The following is a 14,243-nucleotide window of genomic DNA, read 5'->3' as shown; positions in this document are numbered from 1 at the left end:
TTGAAAGAAACTCGTAGTATCAGTGTTTTGAGAGAATGATCAGATTGTTTTATATAAATTATGTTCATATTTTTAATGGTAAATTCATTCTATCATATGAAAATAACATATTTTACTAATCTGTTCCTCCATGATAGATTTTATATTGTTTCTGGGTTTTTTTGTTGGTTTGTTTGGCTATTACATAGATGTGTGCAATAAACATCCTTGAAATATATTTATGTGCCAAGTGCATTCACTTTTATGTATGTATGTATGTATGTATTTTTTAATGTTTCTTTTTGAGACAGATCAAGAGGGAGAGAGAGTGTGAACGGAGGAGGGGCAGAGAGAGAGGGAGACACAGAATCCGTGACCTGAGCCGAAGTCGGACTCTAAACGACTGAGCCACCTAGGTGCCCCAAGTGCATTCACTTTTAAAAGTAGAGTTTATTTTTATTTTTTAAATTTATTTTGAGAGAGAGAGAGAGCACAAGTGGGGGAGGGCAGAGAGGGAGAAAAAGAATCCCAAGCAGGCTCTGCACCATCAGCACAGAGCCTGACGTAGGGCTTGAGCTCACGAACCGCAAGGTCATTACCTGAGCTAAGATCAAGAGTCAGACGCCTAACCTAGTGCACCACCCAGGCACCCCAAAAGTAGATTCTTTCAGAGCAGTTTTAGCTTCACAGCAAAATTGAGCAGAATGTGTAGGGAACTCTGATACACCCCCTGCCTCTCCCTGCCTACAGCCTCCCCTACTATGGACATCTGCACCAAAGAGATACATTTGTTGCAATCAGTGAACCTATAATGACACATCATCACCTAAAGTCTGTAGATTACATTAGGGTTTGCTCTTGGTGTTGTTCATTTCATGGGTTTTGACAAAGGTGTGAACACTTGATCTACTATTATAATTTGATACAATAGAATCTCCCTACCCTAAAAATCCTTTGTACTCTACCTGTTTATCACCCCCTGGCAACCACTGATTTTTTTTTTCTTTTTTTTTTTTTTTTCTTTTACTGTATCCATAGTATTGTCTTTTCCAGAATGTCACATAGTTGGAATCATGCAGCATATAGCCTTTCCAGATTTGGGTCTTTCACTTAATAGTATATGTTTAACATTCCTGTATGTCTTTTCATGGCTTGACAGTGCATTTCTTTATCCTGGTGAGTAATATCTGTTGTGTGGATGTACCACAGTTTGTCCATTCATTTACTGAGGGACGAGTTTTGACAATCATGAATAAAACTACGGTAAACATGGATGTGCAGGTTTTGTGTGAGTGTAAGTTCTCAGCTCCTTTGGGTAAAAATACCAAGCAGTGCAGTGTGGTAAGAGTTTGTGTCATTTTGTAAGAAACTTCCAACTGTCTTCCAAAGTGGATGCACCGTTTTCATTCCCACCATCAATGAATGAGAGATCCTGTTGTTCCACATCCTCATTTGCATTTGGTGTTGTCAGTGTGCTGGATTTTGGCCCTTTCTAATAGGTGGTGTAGTGGTATCTCATTGTTTTAATTTACATTTCCCTAATGACATGTAAAGTGGAACATCTCTTCATATGCTTATTTGCCATAAGTATATCTTCTTTGGTGAGGTGTCTATTAAGATATTTGGCCCATTTTTAATGGGGTTGTTTGCTTTCTTATTGTTGCATTTCAAGAGTTCTTTGTAGGGGCACCTGGGTGGCTCAGTCATTTGAGCATCCAGCTTTGGCTCAAGTCATGATCTCATGGTTCATGGGTTCGAGCCCCGCATCTGGCTCTGTGCTGACAGCTCTGTGTGTCGCACTCTCTCTCTGGCCCTCCTCCACTCATGTTCTGTTTCTCTGTCAAAAATAAATAAACATTAAAAAAATTAAAAAGAGTTCTTTGTATATTTCTTGCTCTTGATTTTTAACTAATGTCTTTCCACTGATTACTACAAAACCTCTGTCTCTCGTTCTGGCCTCTTTTTAGTGACGATATTGATTATGTTTGTCAATTTATGTATCTTGATATTTAGTGATTCTTTTTAATCAATTTTTTTTTGAATTTTTCATTTATTTTTGAGAGACAGATCAGGAGCATGGGAGGAGCAGACACAGGAGAGAGGGAGACACAGAATCTGAAGCAAGCTCCAGGCTCTGAGCTGTCAACACAGAGCCTGATACGGGGCTTGAACCCACGAACTGTGAGATCATGACCTGAGTCAAAGTCGGATGCTTAACCAACTGGCCACCAGGCACCCCTTAATGATTCTTTTGTGTTACTGATAAAACACTTACCTGACCTTCTCTGATCGCAGCACCTGGCAGAATTCTGCCCACTCTCAGGGACCCTCCTCAGATTCACATTCTACAGCCTTTCCTGACTGGTGTCTGAAGTGATCATTTATTCTGTCAACAAGTACTGTCACCCTTAGAATCCTTACCAATTATTTCCTTACTTGTATCCTCATCACCTCCTGAGAGTATGGCCCTCATGTTTTTATCCTTCTCAGACTGGCAGCTCAGAACTTGAAACATAGAAAGTCCTTAATGAATTACTGTTTAGTGAGTGAACAAATGAAGGAAGAAATGAATGTTTAACCTAGCATAGTAAAACTGATTGTTAACCGAGCCTCTTTTGTAATCATTGAATATAGTCTGGAACATAATAGCAAGTAGATATTTTATTTTGTTAGTCTATAAAACAAACTTGCCATTGCTCATTGATGTACCTAAAGTCTGTGAAATCTTAATATTAGATTAATCAGATATTAATAATTAATATTAATCAGAAATCTGCTTTGTTTTCTAATATTGTATTATGTTGATCTGTGTATAATCAGCAACTAATATAGTACTTTACATCTGGTACATGAACAATGATTTTTCAAAGCTTTTGAAGAATTAATAGAATTAAAGTTAGTTTTGATGTTTGGTAACCAATTAAAACTTACAGGTGGCATCTTTACAACAATAGAAAAGAAATGCTTTCAATAGTAATTGTTAGCCTTTTCACAGGGGTGATATAGCTATCTTGATAATAATGTTAATAATACATATAATAAATTAGCTAACTTTGAGTATTTCTTTGTTCCAGGTTTCATGCTTTAGGTACAGCATTTCATTTGATTCCTGTGAATAATTTAGGATTAATTTTATTGACGAGGAATTTGAGGCTCAGAGAGATTAAGTGAATTGCTTTAGGGCACATAAAATATATATAATTCAGACCCATATTTGTCTGACTGTCCTGTCTTTAGGTCCCTGCCTTGATGTCAGTTCGCTTGGCTACTTTTATCTAATCCTGAGTCTAGATTAGATGCCCTGTTGCAAACTATTTCCATTTTTATAGCCTTTTGCAAATTGTTTTATGTTTGACTGATTGTCAGTGTAACTTACAATTATCTTTGAAGTCTGGGAGTACTCACAGATGTATCCTTAGTACCCAGAGTTTGGAAAAGAATATATGGTTAATAAATGATTTTTGAATTGAATGAATGAGCGAACCCATCACCTAGGGATTTAGGAGGAATTTAAGTAAACATTTTCTGAGAGTATAGAACGTACTCTGTAGCTAGATTCTCAAGGGTGTTTAATGAAAAGAGAACTAACTTATTTATATAGCAGTCACTGTGTTAATCTTTTAATTGAGTATTTTGTTGAATTATCACGTTAGGGTATTAATATTCATGCTTTTTATATGAAGAAACTGAGCTCAGAGAGGTTAAGAAACTTGCTCAAGGTCAAAGCTAAAGATTCAGAGCTGAAATTTGAGTCAAGTACTTTATCTTTTCTAGCCCATGTTGACTCCATTATACTAGGCTTTATAATTTGGCTAATATAACTTCAAAAACACTATTTATGATGATATATAGAATAAAAAGGTGGTGACATTAAAACATTCTTGTATCATTTGTAATTTTGTAATTTTTTCCACAGATAGGTTTTATTTTGTCAAAACCCTCTGGTACTGTATAGGGCTATGCAAGGCTTTAATCAGCTTTCAGCTGGTTAAAATGCTTTGAACTTAATCATGGATATAAAGGTATAAGTGATATAAAGATATTCATGCATTGATGGAAACACTGTTTAGAGTTCAAGAAGGATTTGGAATAATGATCTTCACATGGAGAAACACTCTTAAAATTGCTATAAAATTTTTAAAAGAAAAATAATTTTGCTGTATAATTTTAGATGAACTATCCATACAATTTTGGAGACAGAATAGTGGAACATAGGATATGTGTATGTGTGGAGATTTTAAGGAGAATTCAGGTTACCCCAAACATTATAAGGTGGCTTCTTTTTAATTATGCAAAGTATGCTGAAATTAAAGGTTGGCATTGCTTTCATTCCTGTCAGATATCTTGAGTATTATTAAAAATATTCATATAATATCATTGGAAATGAATTACTACGGGGCAAACCAGCATACACCCCAAAATGTAGTTGTTTTTAGTCTAGATACAGAATACCAATAGATCTTAATATTAGTATCTCTATAAATGTATCTAACATTCTATTAAAATAAGAATACCTAATATTAGACTAAAATAAAGCATCTAGATTCTAAAAGCCACATTGGCAGAGTTGCTTAATTAACAGTGGCATCCAAATAATGCTGACAGTCTCTTGTCAGGTATATGACAATCCCTCAAATGATATTTTACTTTTCATCCATCTCTATTTCTGGCAAGGATTTGAGGTGTATAATAACAACAAAAAAAATGCAAGCAAATAATTGAAATAGGACTAAATGTGCAAGAACCATGCAATGATAGTCATACCAGGATATGAGAAATGAATTATTAATTCAATTGGCTGTAGAATTTAGCCTTCACTCCTTAGCTGCCAGACAAAAAGAAAAACATGATGAGATACTTCAGTCTCACTTTCCTGTAATAGGAGGCATGTAAGAGAATCAGGAGAGCATTTTTAGGAATAAACTCTAAGGAATAGATTTATTTTTGCAAAGCGCTTAGAGTAAGTGTGCCTAGCACACAGTAAATATCTATTAAATGATATAGTAATATATGTATAAACAAGTGAAAAATTAATAAATAAAGAAGAATTTATCTTGTGTATTTTCATATAATGGTCGTTGACCAAAATAAGGGGTCATGGCTTTAACAACATGTTTACAGAAGATAGATAGGCAACCTCATCTGGTTATTTTTCATACTGATCCTTAACAACAAGTTAAGGACATGTATCTTATCATGACATGTGAATGAATGCACATTTTAAACATAGAAGTTTAAAGATGTGGTTTTCGAGGAATTACCTTTTGACGAGACATAGAACATAAAGAAAGTAATAAATAGTTTTAGTGTGTGTAATTTTAGAATACCAATAATTTTAGCTGATCATTTCAAGGAAGCTTTTTAGCAAATAATATGAAGTTGAATACTCATAAGTGCTCAAAGTCATGCCAAGTCTATGTCAACCATGCACTTAGTGAAGGTAGCATAATTGTTATTTTATTAGAAAATAATTGAACCTAATGTGTATGCCTTTTAAAGGGGAGGGCCATGGATATTTGCCTGGAATGGATAAAAACTTGGGATAGGAAGAGCATTACTTCTGATGGAAGTGTCACCACATGATGGTGAGAAGCCTTTGTCTTAGATGAGTTTGAGTTATTTCTTGTAGTCGTGACAACCACAGTCAGATATAAAGCAGTTAAATCCCATTATGAATTTTAAGATATGCATATATTTTAACAAACAGTTTATGTAGCTGTGCAACATAACTCTGTTTTCTAGAGTCCTTGGCCTCCTTTATTCCCTCCTTAATTCCATGTTCATTTAATAAGATAAATGTTACCTTCCCCCCCCCCACCCCCAATGGTGCAGATAAGTTCAGTGTCAGCCTATATAATCCTTTTTTTTAGTGTTTATTATTTACTTTTGAGAGAGGCGTGTGGGGGAAGGGAGAGAGAGAGAGAGTGCGCACGCGTGCGCCAGCAGGGGAGGGGGAGGGGCAGAGAGAGAGGGAGACACAGAATCTGAAGTAGGCTCCAGGCTCTGAGCTGTCAGCACAGAGCTCAACGTGGGGCTGGAACCCATGAACAGTGAGATCATGACCTGAGCTGAAGTTGGATGTTTAACTGACTGAGCTACCCAGACACCCTGCTTATATAATCCTTGGTTTATTTGCCTTTGACACTCTGAAACCATCTGCATATGATTTTTAAGAAACCATTTGTGTTATATATGTTGAAGCCTTTAGAAACCTTAAGTTTAGAGTAGCTATGAGATATAGGTAGGTTAAATCTTATTTTACTCTCTGTACTTCAGTGTGTGGATATTGTTACTGTGTGCCTTTACCCTTCTACAATTACTATACAGTCTGAAGATCATATGAGAAAGTAAAATGTCTCAGATTGCTCCTTGCTTATGCTTTATTTTATATTTTACACATATGTAAAGCATTTACATTTATGTTTTATAGAAATCTATTAGGTCTTATTATTTAGTAAAAGATGATCTATAACCTCTTCCTAGTTAATTATTTTGGATTTTGATTTGAAGTTTATGATTTCATTCATTTTGATAATATCAAAAGACTATATGGATAGATAGTATTTTGTGAATTTTGAATGATTGAAAATAAGGAAGCTGAAGCCCAATGCAATTCATGCTTTGGACACTTTTGTGCACGTTCTGAGTGTAGTATATACAATTAAAATCAAAAGATGTGAGCATGACGCTCAATGTTAAGTTCGTATATACTAACAACCTGATTTGTGCTAGAACCCCATTTAACTGGCAGATAATAAAATGTATTAAGGTATTAAACTTGTTCCTAGTGCACATACTCTTAAAATCTGTGTCTTGACATAATTCAATTTTTACAAAGTTTTAAGATTAAAATTTTAGGAGATAGACAAAAAACTCAAGTAAAATAATCAGCTATTTAGTAGATTTCAAAACATTTTTCTACTATAGTTAAATAAAATATAACATTTACAAATTTTGACGTACCTGTTTTGCATCCAATGAAAATCTCATTTGACTATCTTAAATTCTCTCTATAATTGTATGAATTGTATGAATTGTATGAATAATTGTATGAATCTTCAAAGAAAGTTTTTCTTTTTCCTTCTTAGGTAAACATGTGTACATATGTGTGTTATATACATAGATATATAATATTATATAATGTATATGTTTTATATACACATATATATTATTTTTGTAGTTTGCTAACTAGTAAAAGGCCAGGAGAAATATTTTTCTTTACTCTCCTTTTTTTTTTTTTTTTGTTTAGCTTTATTGAGGTATAGGAGTAAGAGTAATTAAAGATGGGCATTAAGCATAAAGCAGTGAGTGTTGGAAAGGCACATTTCATAAGCAAAAAGAAAAAAAATTATTTTAGGTATATTGACACAATATACACATATGTTGATTAATAACCTGAAGCTTTTTTGTTGTTGTTTATTTTGTTTTGTTATTATTATTATTTTAATTTAAATCAAAGTTAGTTAACATGCAGTGTAATGATGATTTCAGGAATAGAATTCAGTAATTCATCACTTATGTGTAACACCCAGTGCTCATCCCAACCAGTGTCCTCCATAACGCCCCTTCCCCATTTAGTCCATCCCCTCACCTACTTGTCATCTATTTTTAATTAAATTTTATTCTTTTTTTGGTGTGTTGGGGGGGGGGAAGAATAATGGTAATATTTAGCAGTCTCAGGTTTTTATAACACCACTTACCCAACTGGCATAACTGGCATTTGTATAAAGGTAAAGCAATTATTGGTAAACTTGTATTCTGATGTTGGAGCTAGCAAGTGCTGCTGGAATGTCTATAGAGACACAAGGGTCTTGTTAGACTGCTCTTTTTATTTAGTGACCAAACTGTTTTGCTCCTGGTTGACGTTAGAAGACCAAAAATATCAGTGCTGCTAATCACTGAAACTCTTTTTATTCTGGTGCTGAGTATGCCTTTCAAATAGCAGTAAACACCCACGCACACATTTTTTCCCCCCCAGGACTATAGAGTTAACATCTTCTTGAGACAAAAATGGAACGATCCCAGGTTGAAGCTCCCTAGTGATTTTCGGGGCTCAGATGCACTGACAGTGGATCCCACGATGTACAAGTGTCTGTGGAAACCTGACTTATTTTTTGCAAATGAAAAAAGTGCCAATTTTCATGATGTGACCCAGGAAAATATCCTTCTATTTATTTTTCGTGATGGAGATGTTCTTGTCAGCATGAGGTACTTGTTAATATTTGTACATTTATACATGTATATATATATTTTAAGTCAGTGTATCACAGAGAAACATGTTAAGCAACTTCTAAGACCTCTGTTTCTACTTTCAGGTTATCTATTACTCTTTCCTGCCCTTTGGACTTGACCTTGTTTCCCATGGATACACAACGTTGCAAGATGCAGCTGGAGAGCTGTATGTAAATGAGACCCAAAGTGACTATAGCATAAAATCTATATGTGACTATATGTTTAAAATCTCTAGACAATACATTCTACTAATATCTTGGATAACAATGATAAAACTGATGCTTTTGATTACAAATAGTAAAATAATTTATTTAGGAAAATTATAGTTATTCTTTTACTGTAATCGTTACTAAGACAGATCCCTTTGGTACTAGTTTTACTTTCAGTTAGGTAGGTGTATACTTCTAACTTCTTATAACTGCCAACTTCCTTTGAAATTAGTATCATAATTAAAGTAAATGATGAGGCACCTAGGTGGCTCAGTCGGCTAAGCATCTGACTTCAGATCAGGTCCTGATCTCACTGCTAGTGAGTTTGAGCCCCATGTTGGGCTTGGTGCTGACAGCTCAGAACCTGAAGCCTACTTCGGATTCTGTGTCTTCCTCTCTCTGCCCCTCCCCTGCTTGCACTCTGTCTGTCTGTCTCTCTCTCCCAAAAATAAATAAACATTTTAAAAAGTAAGTAAAATAAATGAAAAAAAAATGATGTCTTAACAACTGTTCTGCTGTTAAAATCACGTGTTCAGAGCAGAAAATTTGAAAACATTGAAAAACTGTCTCTAAATCCTGCCAAATAGTCATTTTCTTTGGATGTGTAAAAATTTTTTCGACAACATTGGAATTTTTGTGTTTCTTTGATCATATGTTTTTCAGTTTATGAAGGGTGCACTATATTAAGGTATAAAGTATATTAATTGAAATTATTATTGAAATGAGTATTTACCTTTAAAATATATTAATTCACTATGATGCTTATCTTTTGAAAATAAAAGTGGGACATAAAACTTGAAAAATGAACACTAACACAAGGAATCCTTAGCCTGAATACCTATATACCATGAGCTATTTCAGCAAAAAATAAAGAGTGATAGCCTTGGAAAATGTCGTATATATACTTGCTAGATGATGTGCTTTAAAGTTACTTTGTGGTTATTTGTTGTTGTTTTAAGTGTACTGAAGTTTGATCCTACATTTGAACAATATCGGTTGCTTTCTAAGTATAAAATGGGATTTTGTAGATGTAAGTGTGTGTACGTACATTTTTGTGAATGTGTTGTACAGTGTATACCTGTGTGTCAATATGTATTTGTGTAGGAAATTTTAACTATTTACATTCAAATCTATTACCAGATGCACTGAAATATTGCTTTGGAAAACCCATACACTTTAAGAGTTGAATAGTAGGCTACTCTATGCTGTAAAACCCTATAGGATCCTTGAATTGTAGCCATATTACCTAAGCCCAAAATGTGTGCTTCAGCCTGCTGTAACACTGTCCACTTGAGGGGTTGTTTTACTGCTTTTCTGTGGCTATGCAACTCCTTCAGGGCAGTTTGTGGTCATGTCTTCAAAAGTATAGGTGATTTCGTGCTTAAATGTTTTTTGTTTTTTGTTTTTTAATTTCCAGGTAGCATATTGTATAGTTGTGAATGTAGATATGCAAAAAAGCTAGAATGACTTATTCACTACTCTTTATCAATGACAGTTCAGAATTTTGATATAGAGAAATGTGCTACTACATATGATGCCGTAGGACTGTAACTGCAATATGCTAAATATTTTAGCTTATTCTTTTTTTAAGCTAAGCAAACTAATTATCTGTAAATTTGTGCTAATATTTTCATTAATGGCCATAGATTTTATCTCTTCACATTTTTAACAAAAATTTTATATAAGTAGGGCCTATGATCTTACCGTTGCTGAACTTAATAATTGGACTACTAAAATATTTGAAAAGCATTAATAATCATATTCCAAACTAATATTTTTATTCATTTACTTTTGTTTATAGTTGGCTACACAACTGATGATTTACGGTTTATCTGGCAATCAGGGGATCCTGTTCAGTTAGAAAAAATTGCATTGCCTCAGTTTGATATTAAAAAGGAAGATATCGAATATGGTAACTGTACAAAATATTATAAAGGCACTGGTAAGTAATATTCTTTGAATTAAACAAAACTAAGTCATATTTCAAAGATTCATTTTAATTTTAATATATGCTAGGAACAGGATAGAAAAAAACTTGTTAAAAAGAAAGTTCAGTATTTATAAGTAGTTTATCATATATCCATATACTTAAATTACATATTTAAATCTTTCATAAAATTACATTTACTAAAGTTCTTAAAAAAATTTTATTCTAGTTTTGCTTTTCTTTATGTAATTCTAGATAACAAGAGGTTTTCAATTTTTTATTTTAGTAATATGAACTCTCCCAAGCAATGGTTTGCTTAAGTATTGAAGAAACTCTGCTTCTGGCAAGATTCATTTTGGGGCCAAACATTATGGATTTGATGGATGTAATCCATATACATTTGTCTCTTGTCTTTTAGGCAGGTTTTAGATGTTGGTTGAGCCATATTGTTAGTTTTACAAAGCACTGATCTTTATGCTGTGCAGGAATCAATAGCATGTCTAGGAAATAACTAGACATCAGTGAACACTCCCTGTATAATATTCTTGGCATAGGTTATGGAGCAGCTAATTGCGAAAAGCACAACAAATTAACCTCATTCATTAAATTACCTCAAACTTTGCAGAAATAAAAATATAATACTAATCAATACTTTAATAATATGATTCATATTCAACCTTTGAGTCACAACTGATAGTTACAGAGAGTTTTAGATATTAAATATAATAACATTGTTTCTCTTAGTAAAATACGTAAAAAGATGATTGAATTTTGATCATTATATCAAACTATTATTTCAAGTTATCATTTCAACTTGTAAATTACCATACAATTTCTAATTTTCAGGAAGTAAACAAAGATATGATGAAGATATTCAGAAATAGATACAATAAAAGTTTAAATTTATTGCAACATTTATGTTGGCTTGCAGAAATAAAACATGTATAATATAATTCTGTAGAATTCAGAAAGATCGGATGTTTGAGCAAAAATGCTGTCATCGTGACATCATCAAAGACAAAATATAATATTAAAAAAGGTAGAGTGAACATTTGCATAGTTACAGTGCTACAATAAACGCAACATTTAAGCAACTTGGAGATAGAGTTAGTTTAAGCATGTGTTGTTTACTTTCACATAAGTTAACAGCTTATATAGCATTTATATATAAGGAGTTCCTTCTCTTATAAAGCTTATATATTTTAGAACGGGAGAGATAATAAGGAAGTGCACTGCGAAAGAATTTATGAAGGTTTTAAAAGGAAAACCTGAAAGCTCTTAAAAATTTGACCACCAAAGTACTCAGTGAAGAAGTCATAGATACACGGACTGCTAGATATGGAAGTGATCTTATTGACAATTCTGAGCCAGCTTCTTTATTTAACACATAAAATAACTGACAATTCTGAGGCAGCTTCTTTATTTAACACATAAAATAACTGAAGAGCAGGGTGACTGAGTGATTTACCGAATGTTCCAGGCAATTCGATGTCGGCGACTGCATGAAACACAGTGTTCCTCTTTTTGGTACTCACTCAAATTAAGGAAATGAGCTACAGTGTTTAGAAACGTTTACAGCTCACCTAGTAATGAAAAAAATAAGCTTGAAAGCCAAGAAGCAGCGTTTTGGGATTGTTGTGTAGAAGCACATATTAAGTACGTAGCTCTTTGATTTCTTGCTGTATGTCAGGCATTATTTTAAGTAGTCTACAGGAATTCTGTATCTTAATCCTCACAACAGTGCCATGACTTTGATACTTTTCTTCTCCCTATTTTACATGTTAGGACAATAAAGCAAAGACACTTATCTAGGTGAAGCACTGGAATAGTGAGTCTGGTATTGCTACCCTACCTGTGGAGTCAGTCCCATTATGCACTGCAAATATGCACTGCAAATAGTTACCCACATCTAGATTATATGCTTAACATTTCAAAATGAATAGTCTCTAAATTGTTTTCAGAAGTTTGAAATAGACCCTAGTGAAATTTTAAATTTCATCTAAAAGATGAAAATAAAACTGGTAATTTTATTTCTGATTTTATGTAATAGCATAAAATGATGACATAGCATTGAAAATCCTGGGATATTTGTTTTTTCACCTTTAAGCCCTACATCTTAAGCCCTATATCTAAAAGTCTCCCTTTGGGGATGCAGCAAGGAATAAAGGCAAGATCCCTGCCCTTTTGTACATATGTATTCTAGTATAGTACACACATAAGCAAAATAATTTATTTTAGTTTTAAGAAGAAAATAAGATGTGCTGGAGAGTAGTTGAGAAATTACTTCAGATTATAATAAGTAAAGATTTTGTGGTATTTTTTGAATTATTGTAAATAAGTCACTGAACTCTCATTAGCTACAGAAAATAACAAAAAAACCCTTATTTCTATTTAAAAATTTTTTAAATGTTGTTTATTTATTCTTGAGAGAGAAAGAGAGAGAGAGAGAGAGAGAGAGAGAGAGAGAGAGAGAGAGCATGAGTGAGGGAGGGGCAGAGTGAGAGAGGGACACAGATTTGGAAGCAGGCTCCAGGCTCTGAGCTGTCAGCACAGAGCCTGATGTGGGGCTTGAACTCACAAGCCATGAGATATGACCTGAGCCAAAGTTGGACACTTTACTGACCAAGCCACCCAGGCACCCTCCCCCCTAAAAAAAACTTATTTCTAACATCATAATAATTGTCATTTATTATGTTTCAGTAAGCATGCTTTATCATCAGTGTTTACATGAATCATCATATGACTATTAGTAAAATATATTTAATATTTGGATATTTAGAAATGTACTTAGAAATATAGAGCCTTCTGGGGCGCCTGGGTGGCTTAGGTAAGCGTCCAACTTAGGCTCAGGTCATGATCTCGTGGTTCGTGGGTTCCAGCCCCTCGTCAGGCTCTGTGCTGACAGCTCAGAGCCTAGAGCCTGCTTCAGATTCTGTGTCTTCCTCTCTCTCTGCCCCTCCTCCACTCGTGCTCTGTCTCTATCTTTCTCTCTCTCTCTCTCAAAAATAAATAAACATAATTTTTTAAATAAAAGAAATAAAGAAACTTCTAAATATATGGGATGCTTAATAATGTAGAATAATGAAAAAGATATAGATAGCAACATATATAGAATGATGAACAATATGTTCTTTAACTTGTACAGAAAGAATCAGAAATAATAATTTAGCTTTAACTTTATTAAAAGTTACAGGTTTTTTATAATTGTAGATGTTACAAAGGAGAAATATATGGGAAAACAAGTATGAAAAATACTTAAATTGCAAGCCTAGGTGAATAATAATGAAATAAAACCCCACAGGAAATAGAAAGTAAATTGAATTTGCCAATGAACATTTATATCAATTAGCTGCCCACCTGCCTCTCATAAATGTAACAGTACTAGGAAAAGATCAAAAAAGATCAAGAAATGTTTCTCATAAAAGTTTATGGAGCAAATCACTATAATATCCAAGCATGTATTTTATTGCCAAATTCATCCAAGTCTTGGGAAGCTCCCCTAGTGGGTGCCTTCATAAAAGGAGGGGGTGGAAACTTGCTTCAGAGTACAGGGTTTCTGTTATTTAGGCTGCCAATTAAATATGATGGGATGGAATGCAAAAGTTCATTGTAAAGTGAGCAACTCCATAGTAAATTGTTGTAATATTTCTGACAATTCAGGTTACCTAAAAATATGCAGTAAGTGAGAGACTACTAAAGATAGAGAACAAACAGAGCGATAATGGGTGGGGGGATGGGCGAGATGGGTGATGAGTACTAAGGAGGGCACTTGTGTTGAGCACTGGGTATTGTATGTAAGTGATACATCACTGAATTCTACTCCTGAAATGAATATTGTACTGTATGTTAACAGATTAGAATTTAAATAAAAATCTGAAAAGAAAAAACAATAAAAT

General features: G+C 33.8%; 1 protein-coding gene across 2 annotated transcripts in view; it reads left to right on the top strand.

The window, feature by feature from the left end:
• The window catches only part of GLRB (glycine receptor beta), a 96,341-nt gene that overhangs the window by 51,317 nt on the left and 30,781 nt on the right, over positions 1–14,243 (top strand). For both annotated transcript variants that reach the window (XM_086704003.1, XM_086704004.1), the window contains 3 exons: positions 7,958–8,187; positions 8,295–8,377; positions 10,222–10,362. In XM_086704003.1, the coding sequence (XP_086560129.1) occupies positions 7,958–8,187; positions 8,295–8,377; positions 10,222–10,362 (454 nt within the window). The remainder of the gene's footprint in view (positions 1–7,957; positions 8,188–8,294; positions 8,378–10,221; positions 10,363–14,243) is intronic.

The sequence above is a fragment of the Puma concolor genome, chromosome B1 (genome assembly GCF_028749965.1).
Source record: "Puma concolor isolate L17-30 chromosome B1, mPumCon1.1.hap2, whole genome shotgun sequence".
Classification (NCBI taxonomy): Eukaryota; Metazoa; Chordata; class Mammalia; order Carnivora; family Felidae; genus Puma; species Puma concolor.
This window is presented reverse-complemented; position numbering and strand designations above follow the sequence as displayed.